This window comes from Oryx dammah, unplaced genomic scaffold (assembly GCF_014754425.2).
Source record: "Oryx dammah isolate SB20612 unplaced genomic scaffold, SCBI_Odam_1.1 HiC_scaffold_3, whole genome shotgun sequence".
Lineage (NCBI taxonomy): Eukaryota > Metazoa > Chordata > Mammalia > Artiodactyla > Bovidae > Oryx > Oryx dammah.
The window spans coordinates 64,247,313-64,268,446 of record NW_024070187.1 but is presented as its reverse complement, the minus strand read 5'-3'; the positions used below and the strand labels follow the sequence as shown (position 1 = coordinate 64,268,446).

The following is a 21,134-nucleotide window of genomic DNA, read 5'->3' as shown; positions in this document are numbered from 1 at the left end:
TACAGTGTAATGGGACAGACTAGGCTGAACTAACAGAGAGAAAAGCTGGCTTATGAGAAACTTATCCCTACAGTATAAAGAAAAAAGAAGGAAGGGAGGGAAGGAGGAAAAGCTTATAAGCAGTGTTAACAATTTTCATGTCAAGTTTCCACAATCAGATGAAAGAAAATAAAATTTAGATACAGGGGCAATTTAAATATGGTGAAAAAGATTTATATTGAAATTGCTGTAACATTTTATTGGCTTGAGTGACTAGACACAAATCTAATTTTAAGCTAATGGTAAGGACTCAGAATCATAATTAAATTTATGGCTTGCCATAATTTGAATATGCATTTTTTGTAGATTTTTCTTTGTTAGTCCACATTAATGTATCTGTCATTCTCCAAAATTCACTGTTGAATTAGAAATGATTAAAAGTCATTATCTCTTGTTTAAATTAAAAATTTTACATTTTATCTTATCATAGAAGCAAAGAAGGGTCACTTCAGGAAAAAAAGTGAATTTCTCTCAATGTTAATTCACCAAAGTAACTAATATCAATATGATTATCTTAGATAATACCCTTAGAGATTTTGTCCTTTCATGTTTATCTGATAAAATACCAAAAATAAATAAATAATAGAAAAATCACTGAAAGCATTTACAGACAAATATTTTAGCAGCCTCTGTCAAAGGCAATGGATAACTTTTGGATCAAACAATGGGCTAACCACAAAGATTAAAGAGGAAAACCTGGAGAATGAATTGTACATTAAAATAATTAAATAATTAAAAAATAAAATCATAGAAAAAATCTGTTTTTTTTCTATTTCAACTGAACTTGAAATAGAAACAAAGTTTCTAGTTCATCATTCCAAACCACATGCTATCTTATTCCTGAACATGGTAACTTAAGATGAATGTCCCTTTTGATTTTTTTTTTTTTTACTAAGTTCATGCAGTATATCTATATTGACACACAAATTCCTGTGCATAAACTTTCATGAAAACTGAATCATGAAACATTTTTAAGAAAAATGTATTGTAGATTTTTTACAGTCAATGTTATCCTAACTTTATTGTTGTGGTATTACTAATGTAGGTATTTAAAAAATTATTAAACTATTTCCCAATCACTGATTGCTCACATTACCACCTTTTTACTTTTACAAGCAGTGTTCATAATAAGGAGCCTTGTGTATCATTTATCTTTAAATATTTTTCTGCTGTCACTGCAGTAGGGTAGGTTTCTGATAGTATTAATAGCAACAAAAAGAGAATTAAAATAAATAACATTTAGTAAATTCCCACAATGTTCCAGACTTTGTGGTAAATACATACTTAACTTTCTGAACATTATTCTGAAGTAGATATAGTCTAAAGATCTGTTTTGAAGATATGGAACATAAGGAGAACAGTTGAGAAACTTACTCAAGATCACACAGGCAGCAATTAGTGGAGCCAGAATTCAAACCCAGCAATCTGACTGTAAGACCTTCTGAGGACAGAACTACACAGATATCCAGTATTTCATCCTGCCCTGGCTCATCTAGAAAAATAATTCCTGGGTCTGAGGTGAGACCCATTCAAGTTGTTTGAAGTGATATCAACAAAAATGGTGGAGTAAGAAATACTAAAATCCCATATCTTCATAAAAGCAATGAGAAACTGGTAAAACTGTTAAAATCAACTTTTCAAAACTTTGGAAATCAGCCAACAGTTTGCAACCCTGAGTACATTTATTCGAGAAAAATCGTAAAATCTTCGTAAGAATAGTAATCTTTGTGGTACTGAAACTTACCCTAGTCTCATATCCACTCCCCACCTAAGTGGTAGTCTTAAAAATAAAGCTTGAATTTCTGGTACAGGAGGAAATCATTTAAAAAGAATTCTCATCACTTCATCTGTATGGTGCTCCCCCGGAAGATCTTCTCAAAAAGCTTTTTATTCACCTGACCCAGAATCCCCTCCAGTGCCAAAATCACTACCTGAGAGATACCAATGAAAGCCTTTACAGACAAATATTTTAGCTGCCTCTGCCAGAGGCAATGGATAACTTTTGGATCAAAAAATGGGCTAACCAAAAAATTTAAGAAGAAAAGCTGGGGAATCAATCGTACATAAGTGATTTGAAAAACACCTACGTATTTCTTAGAATCTAGAAGGCCACATGGATACAGAGTTATGTGAATACCCAAAAATGACTGAGAAAGCCCAAAGCACTCCCCTCTCAGTGACCTTGAGCCTCTATACAAGCAGGAAGTGGATGCTAAGGCAGAGTTGTCAACTGTGTGGCTGAATGTTGAAGACGTACCCCAACCTGCATACAGAATCACCTGACAAAGACAGATAAATTTATGCTTTCAAGGGTTTTAGAAAGTCTGTCCAATCATTAGATGGCCATTAGGCTAAGAAACCAGAGACTTCAGTGGTCCCAAATGAAAAGAATACAAGATTTACAAGATTGGTTAAGAAAAGTTGCTATACAAAGAGTTCATAAATACGACATCACAATTGAAAAAGACCCTGGATAATCGGCTCCAGTTTCATCCATCTCATTAGAACTGATTCAAATGTATTCTTTTTAATGGCTGAGTAATACTCCATCGTGTATATGTACCACAGCTTTCTTATCCATTCATCTGCTGATGGACATCTAGGTTGTTTCCATGTCCTGGCTATTGTAAACAGTGCTGCAATGAACATTGGGGTACATGTGTCTCTTTCAATTCTGGTTTCCTCGGTGTGTATGCCCAACAGTGGGATTGCTGGGTCATAAGGCAGTTCTACTTGCAATTTTTTAAGGAATCTCCACACTGTTCTCCATAGTGGATGAAACTGGAGCTGATTATACAGAGTGAAGTAAGCCAGAAAGAAAAACACCAATACAGTATACTAACACATATATATGGAATTTAGAAAGATGGTAATGATGATCCTGTATGCGAGACAGCAAAAGAGACACAGATGTGTAGAGTGGACTTTTGGACTCTGAGGGAGAAGGAGAGGGTGGGATGATTTGGGAGAATGGCATTGAAACATGTATACTATCATGTAAGAAACGAATTGCCAGTCTACGTTCGATGCAGGATACAGGATGCTTGGGGCTGGTGCACAGGGATGATCCAGAGAGATGATATGGGGTAGGAGGTGAGAGGGGGGTTCATGTTTGGGAACTCATGTACACCCGTGGTGGATTCATGTCAATGTATGGCAAAACCAATACAGTATTGTAAAGTAAAATAAAGTAAAAATAAAAACTAAAAAAAAAAATAAATAAGACCCTGGAAATGGCAAGAATATAATTTCCAGAATTGCCACGTTACAGTATTCAAAATGTCCAGTTTACAACAAAAATATAAGGTCTGCAAATTTTAAAAGTATATACCATTTTAAAAAATAAAAAGATTCATTAGAAACTGTACCTAAGGAAGCCCAAGTGTTGCAATAGACAAAGACTAAATAAGCTACGTTAGAGAAAATAGAATAGCTAAAGGAAACCATGTCTAAAGAATGAAAGTGTGCTAATGATGCCTCATCAAACATAGAATATCAAATCAATAGAAATTATAAGAAGTAAATAGAAATTCAGCAATTCAAAAGTACCATAACTGAAAAGAAAAATTTACTAGAGGAACTTAATAGTAGATTTATGCAATCAGAAGAAAGAATCAGTGAACTCAGAGATAAGTCAGTTAAGATTCTTTTAAGTATGGGAAACAGAGAGTTAACAAAAAATGAGGAAAAATAATCAGTGCCTAAGGCACTTGTGGCATATTATCAAGCATGTCAATATATGTACAGTGGTAGTCACAGAAGGAGAGAAGAGGGATAAAGGGATTAAAATATTTGAAAAACAGTGGTCAACATTTTTCAGCTTTAATGAAAAATACAGATCAACTCATTCAAGAAGCTCAATAATCCAGACAAATCACAAAAGGAAAAAATTCCCTGCAGATCAATCTCTCATGAATATAGATTCAAATGTCCTCAACAGGAAACTAACAAACTGAAACCAGCCACATATAAAAAGGATTGCACACTTGTGACCAAGTGTAATTTACTTCAGGAAAGTAGGGTTGGTTAAACATACAAAAATCAATCAATGTAACAATCCCAAATAGATTTATGGAATATGGGAAAAAACACACCATCATCTCTATAGACTCTGAAAAACATAAAACATCCTTTCATGATAAAAAAAGTCAGTGAACTAGCCCTAGAAAAGGACCTCTTTAACCCACTAAAGAGAATATTTAGAGGTGAAAGAGTAAAACTTTAGTTCTTACATCAGGAACAAGACAAGGATGTCTGCATTCACCAATTCTGTTCAACATCATACTACAGGCATTAGCCAGGGAAGTTAGGCAAGGAAAACAAATAAAAGGCATCCAATATGGAAAGGAAGAAATAAAACTCTATATGTAGTTACATATTATTATATATAGAAAACTCTTAATAAACCACATAAAAACTATTAGAGATAATGCTGTCAGGAAAATGTCAGGTAGAAGATCAATACACACAAAAAAATCAGCTTTGATTCTATACACTAGCAATGAATAATCTAAAATGGAAATAAAGGTATTTCTATTTACATAACAGCCTAAAGAATAAAATAACTATAAATAAATTTAAGTTTAAAGGTGAAAAACTTATAAATTGAAAATTATAAAATGTTGCTGAAAGGAATTGAAGTTCTAAATAAATGGAGATGACATATGTATGTCCAATTAAAATGGATAGATATGTCACATTTGGGGATTAGAAGATTTATTGTAGTTAATATGGCAATATATCCCCAAACAAGGAATTTAATGTAATATCTACCAAAACTCCAAGGACTTTTTTTGAAAAAATGAGCAAACTGACCATAACATCATAGGGAAGTATAAGGGACCCTGAATAGCTAAAATAATCTTGAAAAGGAATAAGAAACTTGGAGGACTCATGCTTCCCAATTTCAACACTTACCCTAAAGCTATGTTATCAAAACTGTGAATTTTGTATAAGGACAGACATGTAGATGAATGAAATAGAATTGAAAGTCTGGTATATATATGGCTGAATCCCTTCATTGTTCACCAGAGACTATCACAACATTGTAAATCGGCTATCAGTTCAGTTCAGTCACTCAGTTGTTTCCGACTCTTTGTGACCCCATGGACTGCAGCATGCCAGGCTTCCCTGTCCATCACCAACTCCCAGAGCTTACTCAAACTCATGTCCATTGAGTCAGTGATGCCATCCAACCATCACATCCTCTGTCGTCCCCTTCTCCTCTTGCCTTCAGTCTTTCACAGCATCAGTTCAGTTCAGTTCAGTCACTCAGTCATGTCCAACTCTTTGTGACCCAATGGACTGCACCACCCCAGACTTCCCTGTCCATCATCAACTCCCAGGGCTTACTCAAACTTATGTCCATCGAGTTGGTAATGCCATCCAACCATCTCATCCTCTATCGTCCCCTTCTCCTCCCTCCTTCAATCTTTCCCAACATCAGGATCTTTTCAAATGTCAGTTCTTCACATCAGGTGGCCAAAGTATTGGAGTTTCAGCTTCAGCATCAGTCCTTCCAGTGAATATTCAGGACTGATTTCCTTTAGAATGGACTGGTTGGATATATTCCAGTATAAAATATAAAGTTTCAAGTTTGAAAAAAAAGAAGAATTGAAAGTCTGGAAGTAAACCCATCTTTGATCAGTTGATTTCATCAAAAGTGGTAAGATCATTTAATGGGGAAAGAAAAGTCTTTTCAACAAGTAGTGTTGGGACCACTGACTATCCATCCATATGCAGAAGAATGGATCTGGACATCTACCATATACAAAAATCACCTCAAAAAGGACCAAAGACCTAAATATAAGATCTAAAACTATAAAACTCACAAGAAAATATAGGCTTAAATCTTTATGACCTCAGATTAGGCAACAATTTCTTAGGTGCAGTACACCAGTTTGTAATCCCTAAAGAGAATTTCATTAATCCACATCATCTTCAATGCCAGGATAATATCAGTCTTTCAAAGTTTTGCTAACATTTTGCTGATAATACTGTTTTTAAAAGCATCTCATTATTGCTTTTTTTCCTTGACTGCTGATGAAGTTAAATTTATTTTCATGTCAATTGCATTTATATATGTGTGTGTGCATGGGGGGATAGGTTGTTGTTTGTATGCGTGGGTATAACTCTCTTGTGTTCTATTTAATTATTGTACTGTACCAAATTCTCAAAAGCAAACACCATCTAAAATCTTTCACAGTTTGTTGCATGTTAACACAATCTATTTCTTAAATATGTTTTATAATATTGACTCAGCAGCAGGTGAGCTAAATTTATTTTTACCTAAATTTATCTTTCTACCTTTCATTCTCACTACTACCATCATATTCCCAGATTCATTCATTCATAATTAAATGGAATTATTGGTATTTTGAATTGCTAACTCTGTGGTAAGTGAGAAAAAAGCTGCTTTATTTATCCTAAGGGAAAGTAAAAAATAAAATATAAAAGAATTTCATTATATGAATGAACATTTCACCAACATTTTGATTATTTTAATTTAATATATCTTCTGTGTACATAATTGGGCTTCCCAGCTGGCACTAGTGGTAAAGAACCCTCCTGTCAGTTCAGGAGACATAAGAGACATGGGTTTGATCTCTGAGTTGGAAAGATGCCCTGGAGAAGGGCATGGCAACCCACTCCAGTATGCTTACCTGGACAATCCCATGGACAGAGGAGCCTTGCAGGCTACAGTCCATGAGGTCACAAGGAGTCAGACACGAATGAAGAGACTTGTCATGCATGCGTGCATGTACATAATTAGTCCTCTCTTGAATCTCTGATAAAGCAGGTAACTGTAGACATTTTGACTACTGATGTTGTGACTGTCTTCTGAGTTATTGCTTTCTTTTTACTTAACCATTGTGATTTCGCTGAACAACGTTCTTTAAAACAATGGAGGTACAAACTACTCCTTAAAATTAGTGATTAATATTTTATAAGGTATAGCATTTAGTTGCTTGTTTTATTTTTCTGTAGATTCTAAGAAAGAAAAGTGAAAAGTGAAGTCGCTCAGTCGTGTCTGACTCTGTGACCGCATGGACTGTAGCCTACCAGGTCCTCCGTCCATGGGATTCTCCAGGCAAGAGTACTGGAGTGGGTTGCCATTTCCTTCCCCAGGGGATCTTCCCAACCCAGGGATCAAACACGGGTCTCCTGCATTCCAGGCAGACCCTTTAACCTCTGAGCCATCAGGGAAGCCCAAGCTTCATTATTAAAGAAATTCCATCCTCACAATACTAGCCAGTCTAGAAAATTTCATAATTAGCCTAGCTATACTTAGAATGAAGAACTTCTTAATCAGTTCTGTTGTGATCACTAGTGTGGATGACTGGTCCATTGCTTAGAATGAGTCAAATAAATGATGAACAAATTAATGTGAAGCTTTGTGAAGGATTTTTAAAATTAATGTTAATGGGAAATGGGTCAATTTCAAGTACCTGCTTTCCTCATCAGAAATTCTCCTTCAGTTTCACCTGTCTTTCTAACCTCAGTGGTACTTAAGTGGAAAAGGAGATTCATACAAACAAAAATGAGAAAGCAAAGCATTTCAGAGTCATCACTTCAAAAAATATAATAACCATTTGATAATTAACTTTGCAGTATTTTCTTTCAGAAGACTTTTGTTTGTTTGCTTTTCTAGTGGCTAAAGGTGGCAATGAAAGTACCTTTTGAAAAAAAAAAATTTCCAGTGCTGTCGTGCTGGTATTTGTTGATGTTTTTGCTTCCTATCTTTTTGCAGGAGTAACAACTGTTCTAACAATGACAACTCTAAGCATCAGTGCTCGGAATTCCCTCCCCAAAGTGGCTTATGCAACTGCCATGGACTGGTTTATTGCTGTTTGCTATGCATTTGTGTTCTCTGCCCTAATTGAATTTGCAACTGTTAATTACTTCACCAAAAGAGGATGGGCTTGGGATGGAAAGAGTGTAGTAAATGACAAGGTAAGTGAGAACTTCCTTCTAACTGTGATTAAGTGAATCCCTCAACCCATTTAGCTTGTAACAGATACTGTTCCTCAAATTTGACATTAAGAACATTCAAACATAAAGCTTTCTTTTAAAGTATGCTCTTGCCTGAAATCCTTCAGGAATGCTGGTATTATTACTTCTGTTAAAGCCATTTCCTAGCATCAGTTGAGCTCTGACAGTGTGTCAAGCACTTGCTAAGTTTTCTACATATGCTCTCTCATATAATCTTTACAACTTTATAACTAGCATCTCTTTTTAATTCTCTCTTTTTTTTATGAAAAAGGTATAGCTTAGTGAAGTTATTTACTTGCCCAAGTTCACACAAGTTAATGTTTACTTAAACTCAGATCTACCTGACCATTAAGTTCATGCCTTTAGCCACATCACTTTCCAGTAAAAAGATTTGGAAAAGAAAAGTGGGCATTAATTTTACCAATTATAGAATCTCAGGCCCTATCAGTGGGCTGAGTTACTCTTCAGAGTTACTCTTCAGAGATGGGGGTATAATCTCTGTTGCTTGGATGTAAAAGAACTCACAGGATTGTAATCTCTCCCATGTTGTATGGAATAAGTGAGTATGTAGGAATGCCCAGACATTTTCAATTGCTCATTTAGTCCACAAGAGAAAAAAAATATTTATCTTTAAGATTAACTTCTTTGGGAATTATTGATGTCTATTTTTCGGTTTCAGGTACTGAAGGAAGTGTGAGTTTTGTGCATTGATAAATAGCCTTAAGAGGAGCCTTTGTATACATCACAATGAGATATAAAGTTTTCTCAATAATAATAAAAAGTTCTACTTGGAGGGTTTCTTTTCTACAAAGTATCTACCTGAATACCCTTCCATTAAGTTTGGAACAATATACTTGCTAATTTTCCTTTTCAGTTATTTGAATATAATTTTTTTCTAACTTATATGATATTGACATTGATATTGTAGTCTTTTCCCTTAACTTTGTATACTGTAAAAGTTTTAACAAGTGCTGATTTATTTCATTTTATAAGCTATATTTTGTATACTAATAGTCAATGAGTAAATAGTAAAGAAAATCTGATTAATTTTCTATGCTTTAACTTTTAGGTTATTTCACCATTCCCATCACATTTTATTGTTGATTTATGTTTTCATTCCCTATATAGTATACTGCTTTCTCATTGCTATCTATGCAGTTACTTAAGTTATATAAGTTACACATGCACTTTCATACTAACATTTTTTGAAGATAAAATGCTTTGCAAATACATCAAAAAAGATAAATAGTGGTTTGTGATGTAAATCCATGTAGAAATATATTACTTTATTTTTAATGCATTGAGGTGCCAATCAAATTGACATTGTGATTTGGCATATCAAATAATATGCCTTCTCAACCCCTGAACTTGGAAAATACAAGTACCTATAAATGCACAAAAAATCAGATTCCTGATAATGCATTCTAAAAGCAATAGCGTGACAGACAAATACTAGGTTTGTTTATCCACATATCAGATCACATATAGTGCAGATAAATCTTGGTTGAAATCATTTATGCTCCAACCTAATTTGCAGGAAAACAACTAACAAAATATGTATTATTTAAGTTCTAAGTATTTCAAGTTCAGTGGTTAAGTTAAAGGGAACATTACATCAGGCTCCTTGCTTGTTGTTAACCACTTTTCCATAGCTAGAGTGCCAAACACAGTGTCAGGCAATTAGTAGGCACTGCACAAAGTTCTGTTGAATAAAAGAATAAATTGATTTTTGCTATTAAATCTGGCAGTGTAATACCAATGGCAAGACTTCTTTGCCTACATGGAAGATATTTTAGTACTTTACAGTGGTAAATTTATCAGGGGGTACTCATCCATTTTCATGATTCAAATACATTTTGGGAGGTTTTTTCCTATTGGAAACAACTAGGTTCTTAAAACTAAAAGGGTACGTAGTGGAATGCCTCAAACTAGCACATCTGCCTAAAAAAAAAAAAAAAAAAAAATCAGTGAAATTTACTCTGTTTTAGTTTTCCTTAGATTTAATTAAGTGGAAAACAGTAATTTTCCTGAAATACAAAGGTTTTATCCGTAGGCCAAAATGGGATGCTTTTACTTGAACCAGACTGGAGGAAGCCATTTTTGGAGTTAGTAAACATGAGTAAATGCACTTAATGATCTGTCAATCAAAAGCATATATAAAAAGTTATTTAAGGTTTGTTAACTGGCAAGTATCAATTTGTCTCTGAGGATAATCACTCAGAGATTCATATTAATATTGTATGTTTGAAAAATGAAATATGTATTTAACATATAGTTTATTTTTAGATTGTGCTCTGATGATCTTTAAGGTTAGTTTTCACAAACAGATAAATAAATTCATTTGCTTCATTTTCAAGCTACATTTGAGCCCTCTATGAGAAGACAAAGCTTCTCTTGCTCTGTGATCTTGCACGAGATTGTACACTACTTTTTGCCTCAGGTGTGAAATTAGTTAACAAAACTTTATAGATCTAAAAATTTAGTGCAGGATCAAATAATTCAACTTCACTTATTTATGCCTTTTCATATATGAAAGTATCTAATTTTTTCAACTTCCCAAATTCTTCCAGAACCTTCCTCAAGACTAATTTTGCTACCTTATCTCTTGATTCCTTTTCCTCTTGTTCCTTTTTCAATATTAAACCATCAGTTATTATTTTCTTCTCTTCTTCAAAGCCATCTTCTCTTTTTCACCTGTTTCCTGTAAGTTTCTGATGATGCCTAATATACTTAATTTACCATAAAGGCAAAAGCAAAACTCTCTCCAGATTCTATCACCCATTCCCTGATCCTCAGATTCCCCATTCTTCTTCTTTTTCCATTCAAGCTTTTGAAAGCGTTGTTTGTAAAGTGTATGTTCTCACTTTCAGTTTAATTTTCAGCTCACTGTAACCACGTTATCTTTCCATTTATTGTCCTGTAGCTGAAGGATTCCAGCCTCTACATTTTCAAATCAGATACTTTTTCATTTTTCTTAAGGGATTCCCTTTGAACCCACTGAATACTGTTATACTCCAAGACTCTATTTCAGGTCCAAGTCAGCAACTTTTTCTCTTCTGGCAGGCCTTTAAAAAAGGGCTTAGAATATCACCTTCCTTCCTTAAATCTTTTTTTTTTTAAATTTATTTATTTATTTTTAATTTTTACTTTACAATTCTGTATTGGTTTTGGCATAGACAGCTGCCACTATTCATTCTATTCTTTGAGATTCTTTACCTAAGTTTGAAGTATGTCCAGTCCACCTAGCATTTGCTCTTGTTTATCCCCAAAGATGGTCATTTAAATTTATTTTTTTGTTCTTGCTATTACTATGTGATTCTCATTTTAAGGATTTTACTGTAAATACTTGTGGGAATGTCAGCCACACTATGCATTGTCTACTGTTTATTATCTCTAAATAGATAAAACCTACTCATCCTCAGCACAAATACCAGTGTGAAGTGAATTGAAAATTGCTCAGTTGTGTCCAACTCTTTGCTGCCCCATAGACTATAGTATCCATGAAATTCTCCAGGCCAGAATACTGGAGTGGGTAGCCGTTCCTTTCTCCAGGGGATCTTCCCAACCCGGGGATCGAACCTGGGTCTCCTGCTTTGCAGGCAGATTCTTTACCAACTGAGCCACTATGGAAGCCCATGGGTACTGAAGTGGATAGCCTATCCCTTCTCCAGGGGATCTTCCTGAATCAGGAATCAAACTGGGGTCTCCTGCACTGCAGGCAGATTCTTTACCAACTAAGCTATCAGGGAAGCCCAATCCTCAGGAAATTTCTGAACACTTGCTCCCCTGACCCCTGAAAAATTAGATCATTGTTTAAGTATGTATAGTATCCTGCTCTTTTGCATTTCATTCTTTATTACAGCTTATAACTGCATGCTTAAGTCCTAGCTCCTTCACAGTTTATGGTAACAATGACCACATTTAATTTAATAAATCATTTATCCTTGGCCCCTTGTACAGGGCTTACTATACATATTAGTTTTCAATAAATGTGGTATAAAATAACTAAGCATAACCAAATCATAACCACAGCCCACATCTTTATCTTACTTTCCACAGTTATTGTACCTTTCTTTTAACTTTCAGGTTCATATATCCAACAGCTACCCATGTTCTTCATGAACATGATTTTTCAACCTTTGCATATCTCTTCTAAAAGATGAAAGAAACAGCAAGCAACCAAAAAATAAAATGTCCTAAGTGCCTATTTTTTCATATGTATCTCAGTTCATGACAAAACCTAGTTTCACATACTGACAACTTGAAAGCATCCCTTGAGATCTAACCAGCTGTCAAATGTCCATTTTCCTACGTGTATGTCCATAGGCCATGCCCTTACCACCTTTCATTATTTTCAGTCTGTTTATTCCTCATTATCTCTAATCATGTCTCCTTTTAATCCATTCTGGTCAGTAGTTCCAGAGGTATCTTTTTAAAACAGAAATATGATCATTTATTTTTTAGCTCTTTAGTGAATTGCTGAAAGCAATTTTTCAAGCTATCTCAGCTAATATGGCCCAAATATATAGCTTTCTGATACATTTGTTTACATCATGAATGATAAGAAAATATTTTGCTGTTTATTGTACACTTACTACTATGTGCCTGGGAATATCTCCATGTCAAAATGAGGAATATAGGATTCTCAAGTAAACTTATTTGCTCAAGATCACACATCTAATAAACAGCTAATCCAAGATTGAACAGATCTGAAGTCCATGATGCTCATTCTTCCTCTAGCCATTAAAAACATCCCCAACCATCCATGCCTCTTCCTATCTCCATGACATCAGATGTGTTGATCCCTCTTGCTAAAATGCCCTCTCCTTTCTTTCCTAACTGATTAACTACTTATTCCCTAAGATCTATCCAATTGTATGTAATTGCCACCATGACTGGGCGACTGAACTGAACTGAACTGATTATGCTTTTACAGTGCTCGCCACAAATTCCTTTTATGTAACCTCATGATACTTTTATTGTAAACAAAGCTAACAGTAAGTTATATGATATAGAGAATGGTTTTGTCTTATTTGTTATTTCTCTGCTAATATCTAACATAGTGTTTAGCACATAACTTTTTGAGTTAACTTTTAAAATATACCTTTACTCTCTTAAGATTGTGTTTATTTCTAAATATGAGTCAGTGGTTCTACACTGGCCAAGAAAAGCATATTCTTTGGATGCACACTACATATTAAATTACTGAAAACACAGGCATAGCACCACAATATCCAAACTAACCTGAACTGTGCCATTATTTTGGATTTCACTCCATGGTAATCACATTGCATCATATTTCAAGTGTTTTTATTCATCTATTTGTATTTTTTAAGATCCTCCTTTGTTCCAAAAGCATTTCAGACAGTCTATCAAGTATGTACTTAAATTATTATGATATTATATAAATAGAAGTAGAAAATCAGGGTGAAGGAAAATAGACTGCAAATATGTCCACCATTTGGGCCAGAATATCTGTGCTGTGTGCTGTGCTTAGTCACTCAGTCATGTCCCTGTCTTTGCAACCCCATAGACTGTAGCCCGCCAGGCTCCTCTGTCCATGGGGATTCACCAGGCCAGAATAATTGAATCAGGGTCTCCTGCATTGCAGGCAGATTCTTTACCAGCTGAGCTACCCAGTAAGCCCAGTCCATAGCTAGAATAGCTAAGATTCAAATTCTAAGCCTTTTGGCTATGAGAATGAACCACAGGGGGAAGCTTATTTCCCTTTAACAAAAAAATGGAAGTATAAATTTCTTCAGAAAAAAAAAAAATCCTATACTGAATTCTCTGTTTTAAACAATATAATATGGATTTTATATTAGAAAAGGGCTTCCCTTGTAGCTCAGTTGGTAAATAATCTGCCTGCAATGCAGGAGACCCGGGTTCAGTCCCTGGGTCGGGATGATCCCCTGGAGAAGGAAATGGCAACCCACTCCAGTATTCTTGTCTGGAGAATCCCATGGACTGAGGAGCCTTGCAGACTACAGTCCATGGGGTTGCAAGAGTCAGACACGACTTAGCAACTAAGCCACCACTATATTAGAAAAAGTCGGGTGCTATTGCAAGTAATGTCAGCATTTTCCCAATAAATGCAGTAATTAATTTCATATTGATGTTTCTTGTAGTCCCCTTCAATAAAAGCTGAAGGCATTACATTAACTTACAACTCAGTGAAGGCAATTCTTCAAGGAGCTAAGCTAATATGGTCCAAGTATATAGCTTTCTCATGGCACAATTTTATCCAAGGAAAGACTTTAGAGTACTTAGAGAAGTGGATGGACTGTATAACCTTCAAACAATCTTCTGTAAGTATCACTTTTCTTAGGATGGTTAGCAGACAATTAACAATACCATTATCTAATCAGGGAGCATGTTGTTTTTTTACAAATAATGGGCTTTCTAGTAGCCGAAATGACTGTAAAAAAGCAACATTGTATATAGAAAGAGCATAGATTTGCCACTTTGGAAACTTGGGGTTTTCTCCAAAAACTCTTGTATTTAGTGTTATATTTACGAGAGCTCCATTTCCTTATGCTAAGGAACACTCTGTGAGATTCTTTCCGACTCTGAAACTGTGATTGCTATTTTCATTTATATGCAGGTCATTTCAGTACTAAATGTCTACATTTTAGCTAAAGTGTTTACTCATCATTTTATCTAATACTCTAAGAAAACCGAGATTGATTTGCCACAATGGTGTGAGACATTTTGATTTTTATAATCAGGAGTTTCCCAGACTGAACTTTTAAGTATTTATTTGGATACTCTAATAAGTAATAACCTCAGGATATTCTGATTCTTATAAAATATCCTTTAAAAAATAGAAAGTTTAATAGTATATGTTATAATTCCTTCTCATTCCACTTAAGTAACAGCATCAACAGATTCTATAGCAGCATAATTTTCTTTTTTCCCTGGATAATGTGTAAAACTAAATCATTTACTGCTTTAGTGTATAACCATATTTTCCCGCTTCTCTTGTATATGTCTCAATCACAAGTAAAACAATTTCCTCACATATGTAGAAATTTGAGTGTTATTTTTCAACTGAGCTTATTTTATTAATTTCCTAGTCTTCTATATCTATAAATGGTGCAATTGAGGACTTTAGGGATAATTAGATAATATAATTGTAGAACACACTATTAGAATCCATTTCTGTTAATCTAATAAATACTTACTGTACTCTACAAAATATATGGTTATATGCATTGAATATACTTATATATATCATTCCAGTAGATGTCATTCACTTATCGTGAAGCAAACAGTTTTTTGAGCCTGCACTGTGCCAGGAACTTGCTAGAAGCTCTGCATTGCCCAATCTCTGCCTTCAAGGAGCTTACAATCAAGTAAAAGAGGAAAAGAAATGAAAGTGTTTCATGTGCCACTATAGAGACAAGCACTGAGGTGTGTGGACACGGAAGGGGTGCTTTTGCAGTAGGTTATTGTGTCTCAATAGATGTGATTTTGAGCTGAGTCGGTATAAAACAGACCCTACTAGGGGACCGGTGTGGCTTGATTATCAGCTGCCAGCTCAATTGTGGTATCATTCACAGGTTAGGAAATACAGTTTAGGGTATCATTCACAGATTAGGAGGATGTACAGGATTAGATTGGGAGTGAAAGTAACCTGATTTCATTTTTGGATATTTTATGTCTTAAGTATGTGTGGCCTGTATAGGTGGAGAAGTCTGGTGAAATATAATGGGTAAGAATTCTGGTGAGATAATCATCCCTGTATTGGTGGCAAAATGAATAAAGTCACTTAAAATTAATAGAAATGAGCAGTGCCAGATTGCTTTCATTTCCCTCATCCTGCTTCCATTTGATTTTATTCTTCACACTTAACTTTATTTTCTTTACCTATATTTTCAGCCATATCTGGCCTTATTCATCAAAATGTATAGGTTACTTACCTAAGACCCTTAGAGTAGACATATGGAATTAGTAAAATTAGTCTGTAAGCAATTAGATAGTATGAACTATCAGGGCTGACCTAGTTCTCAAAAGAAACAAAACTTTATCTAGGGACACAAGCTTAAAAAATATATCTCGTGGCAGTGAGTATTTTCATGTAACAATAGAATTCATTGCCCTGTTTGTTTTCAAGGGTCTCAGGATTTTAGCATAAGTCAAGGCTTGAAATAAATAAAGTAAAATTGGTAATGTGGAGTCAAAATGACGTGGCCCAAGTAGTTAGCATGCTGATCATCTGGCTTGATCAGAGGTTTGCCTGATATTCAAAGAAGACTTCATAGCATGATGTCTGTAAACTTGATTCTTTTAAATAGAAGTTAGAAAATCCCATGGACGGAGGAGCCTGGTACAGACTACCATCCATGGGGTCACAAAGAGTCAGACACGACTGAGTGACTTCACTTTCACTTAGTAATGAAAAGGACAAGGTAATATCTACTAGTAATGGCCTAGGGTATGAATATTCTTTGATACTATTACTAGGAGATCTGTGTCTTACTAATAACAATAATAGAACATATTATGTGGACTTAATCTATGTACTCTGCTTTAGAAGATCTTAGAATTAAGTTGGGATTCAGATGGTGCTACTGGTAAAGAACACATCTGCCAATGTGGGGGATATAGAGGCGTGGATTTGATCCCTGGGTCAGGAAATTCCCTGGAAGGCATGGCAACCCACTCCAGTATTCTTGCCTGGAGAATCCCCATGGACAGAGGAGCTGGGCAGGCTACAGTCCATAGTGTTGCAAAAAATTGGACATGACTGAAGCAACTTATCTTGCATGGAGAATTAAATTACGAATTAGTAGAAGTCAGCTATGATTTTAACAGTCCTCCCCGCCATACCCATGTTTTAAAGGTTAAATCTGTAGGAACAATCTGCTTTGACAGATTTGTGATAATCATTTTCAAATGTAATGAAGGGGAGTTATTATATCCTTGAAAACAAGGTCTTGTAAGAGTCTGAGTTAGAAAGGCTTTACAGAGCTGTGGCTAGGAATAGATGTTTAGCCCTGTGAGATGCCCTGACCTTCATTCAGTAAATTGGTGTGAAATTATAGGTGCCAGCTACTGAGTTTCAACTAGAAATAGTACTCATGGCTGTTGTACTTTCCTTGCTACCGGGTTTGAAAATACTCAAGTTTCCAAGTTCCAAGGGAACATTTTGAAGCCAAAACCCATCATCTTTTTGAGCTCCTGAGTCTACCTTTGAAGTTTATACTGATATTCAGAAACTGAAGCTATACTTTGAACAGTGAAGAGAAAGTATGATGAAATTCTGTCCTTTGGAATGATAAGAAAAGTTTTGAACATATGTTAAAATGATTTTTAACACTGCTTATTTTAATGTCCATCACTGGTTAGGATGAAATAAAAAACATCAACATACAGATATAAAAAATTGAAACTAGGCTGATATAGACTAGTACAGCCCTTATGGGTTTTTATAGCTGATGTCCATTCAGACTGGTCAGAGCATCTGTTCTGATTTGTTGATGCTTCTGCTCTAGAGTTTCTTAAATATTTTTAGTGTCTCCTGTGTATTTATGTACAATTGAAGGGAATTCAAGTGGAGGGCAGGAATGGTATTGGTAAGAGTTAGTACAGTTTCTCAGAGAAGGCAATGGCAACCCACTCCAGTACTCTTGCCTGGAAAATCCCATGGACAGAGGAGCCTGGTGGGCTGCAGTCCATGGGGTCGCTAGGAGTCAGACACTACTGAGCAACTTCACTTTCACTTTTCACTTTCATGCATTGGAGAAGGAAATGGCAACCCACTCCAGTGTTCTTGCCTGAAGAATCCCAGGGACAAGGGAGCCTGGTGGGCTGCCGTCTATGGGGTCACACAGAGTCGGACATGACTGAAGCGACTTAGCAGCAACAGCAGTACAGTTTCTATCTATAGATTCCTCTTACAACAAAGGATATTTTACATTTTATGTTTTTGTTGTATAAATGACTAACCCTATACCATAACTCCTGACCCAACTTGAACATCTCTCTTCCACAAAATCATCTTTGTTGTTGTTGAGTTGCTAAGTCATGTCCTATCCTTTGCGATCTCATGGACTGTAGCTCACCAGGCTCCACTGGGATTTCCTAGGCAAAAATAGTGGAATGGGTTGCCATTTCCCTCTCCAGAGGATATTCCCAACCCTGAGTTGAGGGATTGAACCCAAGTCTCCTGCATTGCAGGCAGATCTTTACCACTGAGCCACCTGGGAAGTCCATAACCAGCACCACACTCCACTAAATGGTTATGGTTTTCAATGTAATTCAAATGCACATTAGTTAAATTTGATCCTCACAACAGTTCAGTATAGCTTTGGTATAATTATCTCTCTTTTAAAACTAGAAGCTGAAGCAAGGAGAGTTTAAAAAACATTCCCAAGGTCCAAATTCTCTATAACTGCAATTAGATGCCATTTTAATTGATACTGAGGTATAATTGTAATAATATAAACACTATATGTTAGAACTTCATAGGTTAAAGACATATGGGTTAAAGTCTTTTAGAATACTGACCTAGTGATATAAACTCCAGTTGAAATATTTTGAGAAGAAGCACTCCCAGGGTTCACACAGCTTCCCCAAAGATAAAGTCACATATCAGGCTGTTGAAAGCAGAGACTTGGAAACCACACACATTTAAGTTTGTGTACTTTTTCAGTCACTTGTTAGACAGGAGACCTGGTCCTGTCATAAAGCCTCTTTAGCTTCCATTTCTGATTGTGTAACTTGGAGTTACAACCTAGAACTTGTTTCTTAGCCAGTAGTGAATTTTGTCACCAGTGACATGTTAGGTTTAACACTCAACCTGACATATCCTGGTGCTCGTAAGGTGTTAGTTATCTTTACTACAGTTACATGCTTTCCCATATGTAACATGGAAAAGCCATTTTATAACTTTCATAAAGCTACAAATGATAATCTCTCAGCCTTTTTCTTTTATGCTCCTAGCAAGTCTGGAAGAATGCCTTATCAGCAAGGGAAAGAGGTGAGGGAGAAACCAGATGACAGTGAAGAACAGGAAATACAGGCCTGTTTACAGATCCTCCTGAAATTTCAGACACCTTTTGTTATTTCACTTGAACATTTCGAGAATTCTTGTTCAAAATATTGATACTCAAAATTCTGTTGTAGGTCAATTGGTCCTCTAAATCTGTTCATTTACACTACGTGGGGCTTCCCTGATAGCTCCGTTAGTAAAGAATCCACCTGCAATGCAGGAGACCCCGGTTCAATTCCTGGGTCAGGAAGATCCACTGGAGAAGGGATAGGCTACCCACTCCAGTATTCTGGCCTAGAGAATTCCATGGACTGTATTGTCATGGAGTCAGAGATGACTGAGTGACTTTCACTCACTTATTCAAAATATTGATACTCAAAATTCTGTCTAGTTCAATTGTTCTAGGTCAACTATATACTATTTTGCTTAATTCATTGCTACCTCAAATTTGTTTGCATTCAGGTAACTAATAGTGTGTTTATATTAGTACAGAGCTACAGTTACATAGTTTTTCAGGTTTTATTAAATAGTGTTATTTAATGTTGAGTAAATATTTTAAGGTTTCACTAATTTGGCTATATGCTATGTGCCTGCCTCATAAAAGGAATCAGGCTAAGGTTATGATGGTGAAGAAGACAGATACAGCACCAACTTTCACTGACCTTAGATTCTAATAAGAAAAGAAGAGTGTCAATCAGATAATCACACAATTGAAGAAAGAATTTACTCATTTCGAAAAATGCCATGATGGAAATAAACTGGGTGCTCTGAAAGAGTATAGATGGGGAGCAAGGATGGCATTAGATAGAGTGGTTAGGGGATCCTTTTGGAGGAAATAACATTTAAACCAAGACCATAATATGAGAGGAGACTGATCATAGGGAAAATGGAATGGAGAGAAGCCATTCCAGGATGAGGAAGTAAAACCAGTAGGTGGCATTTCAGATGTTCTGAGGAGCTCCAGTGCTTTATGTCTATGTGCAGAAAGAATTCAGTGAGAGGCAAAGTGATAGATAAGAAGTGATTCATTAGAATAAGATGTTCATGAGACTTAAAAGTGGGCAGGTGAGAGGGTGCCATACCCCAAGGACTTAGTGGGCTACAGTTTTATAATCAAAGGAAGAGAGGGGAGGGGGTGAAGTTCAGCTTATTCCTCATTTTTTGAATAGACATGTTATTTCCATAATTAGTTCCTCCTCCATGTCAGGAAGGGGAGTTTTCTTGTCCCTACATGGTCAAGCCTGGATTGTCATGGCACAGTGGAAATGAATAAAAAGCTGGCAACACATGCTAAAAATGGTAAATCATCTCAGGTTTAGTATAATGTTACCCTTTCCTTATATTTTTGTTTTTAGTGTATTCAGAGGAGTATGTCCTGGGAATCATGAATTTATTAAGCTCACTGGGCAGAATGTGGGTCTCATGCCACAATTGTTTAATTGTTTGGGGGCATGTCTCTTCTGTTGCTTGGTTTTGCTAAGCAAGCCTGGTTGGTTTTGTGGTTAAGCCAACCTGCTTTCTAGAGTGATCATTAACTTCCAGGGATCTCACACTTTTTTCTTTACTCACAATTCCTTAGTGGGATTAACTATTTAATTACTTATTTTATCCCTGTCTTACTAGTAAATAGTAAATCCCTATTACTTACTTTATACTCTGTCACTATCAGAGGTAGCATAGCTAAAGGCACCAAGCAAAAAAATCCTCTGAATACAAGTGATTTCTATGAGACTGATGTATAATGAATAAAAAAAAGACACCATGGTAGGAAGTGTTGATTTCATTCTAAGTTCCACGAGATGGTCTCTTAAATGATACTTAAGCTCAGAAATGACACCATCCAATTTAAGTCTTAAAAAATCCCCATGGGGGCTGTAGTTTGACTAATTATCTCCCAACTGGGAAAGCACAAAGGAATGCTGTTTGGTCCTGGCAGGAGAAAACTGTGGCCCAGACCAGAGTGAGTGAGAACTGGACAGGGAAATTTAAGGAGAAACAGGATGTAGGTGAGCTAGGCAGAAATCCAAACGTTTGTGTTTCATCTTCCTTTAATGTCTTTAGTATTTATTACCCTACCATCTGTATATGGATACAATTTTCTACCGTT

At 35.7% G+C, this 21,134-nt stretch overlaps 1 protein-coding gene across 3 annotated transcripts in view; it reads left to right on the top strand.

Moving 5' to 3' along the window:
- Positions 1 to 21,134, top strand: part of GABRA2 (gamma-aminobutyric acid type A receptor subunit alpha2) — a 159,527-nt gene that overhangs the window by 124,097 nt on the left and 14,296 nt on the right. For all 3 annotated transcript variants that reach the window (XR_005720694.1, XM_040238140.1, XM_040238139.1), the window contains one exon: positions 7,790 to 7,992. Coding sequence is in view for 2 of the 3 variants with exons in the window: in XM_040238140.1 (XP_040094074.1) it covers positions 7,790 to 7,992 (203 nt within the window). In the remaining variant the exon portion in view is untranslated. The remainder of the gene's footprint in view (positions 1 to 7,789; positions 7,993 to 21,134) is intronic.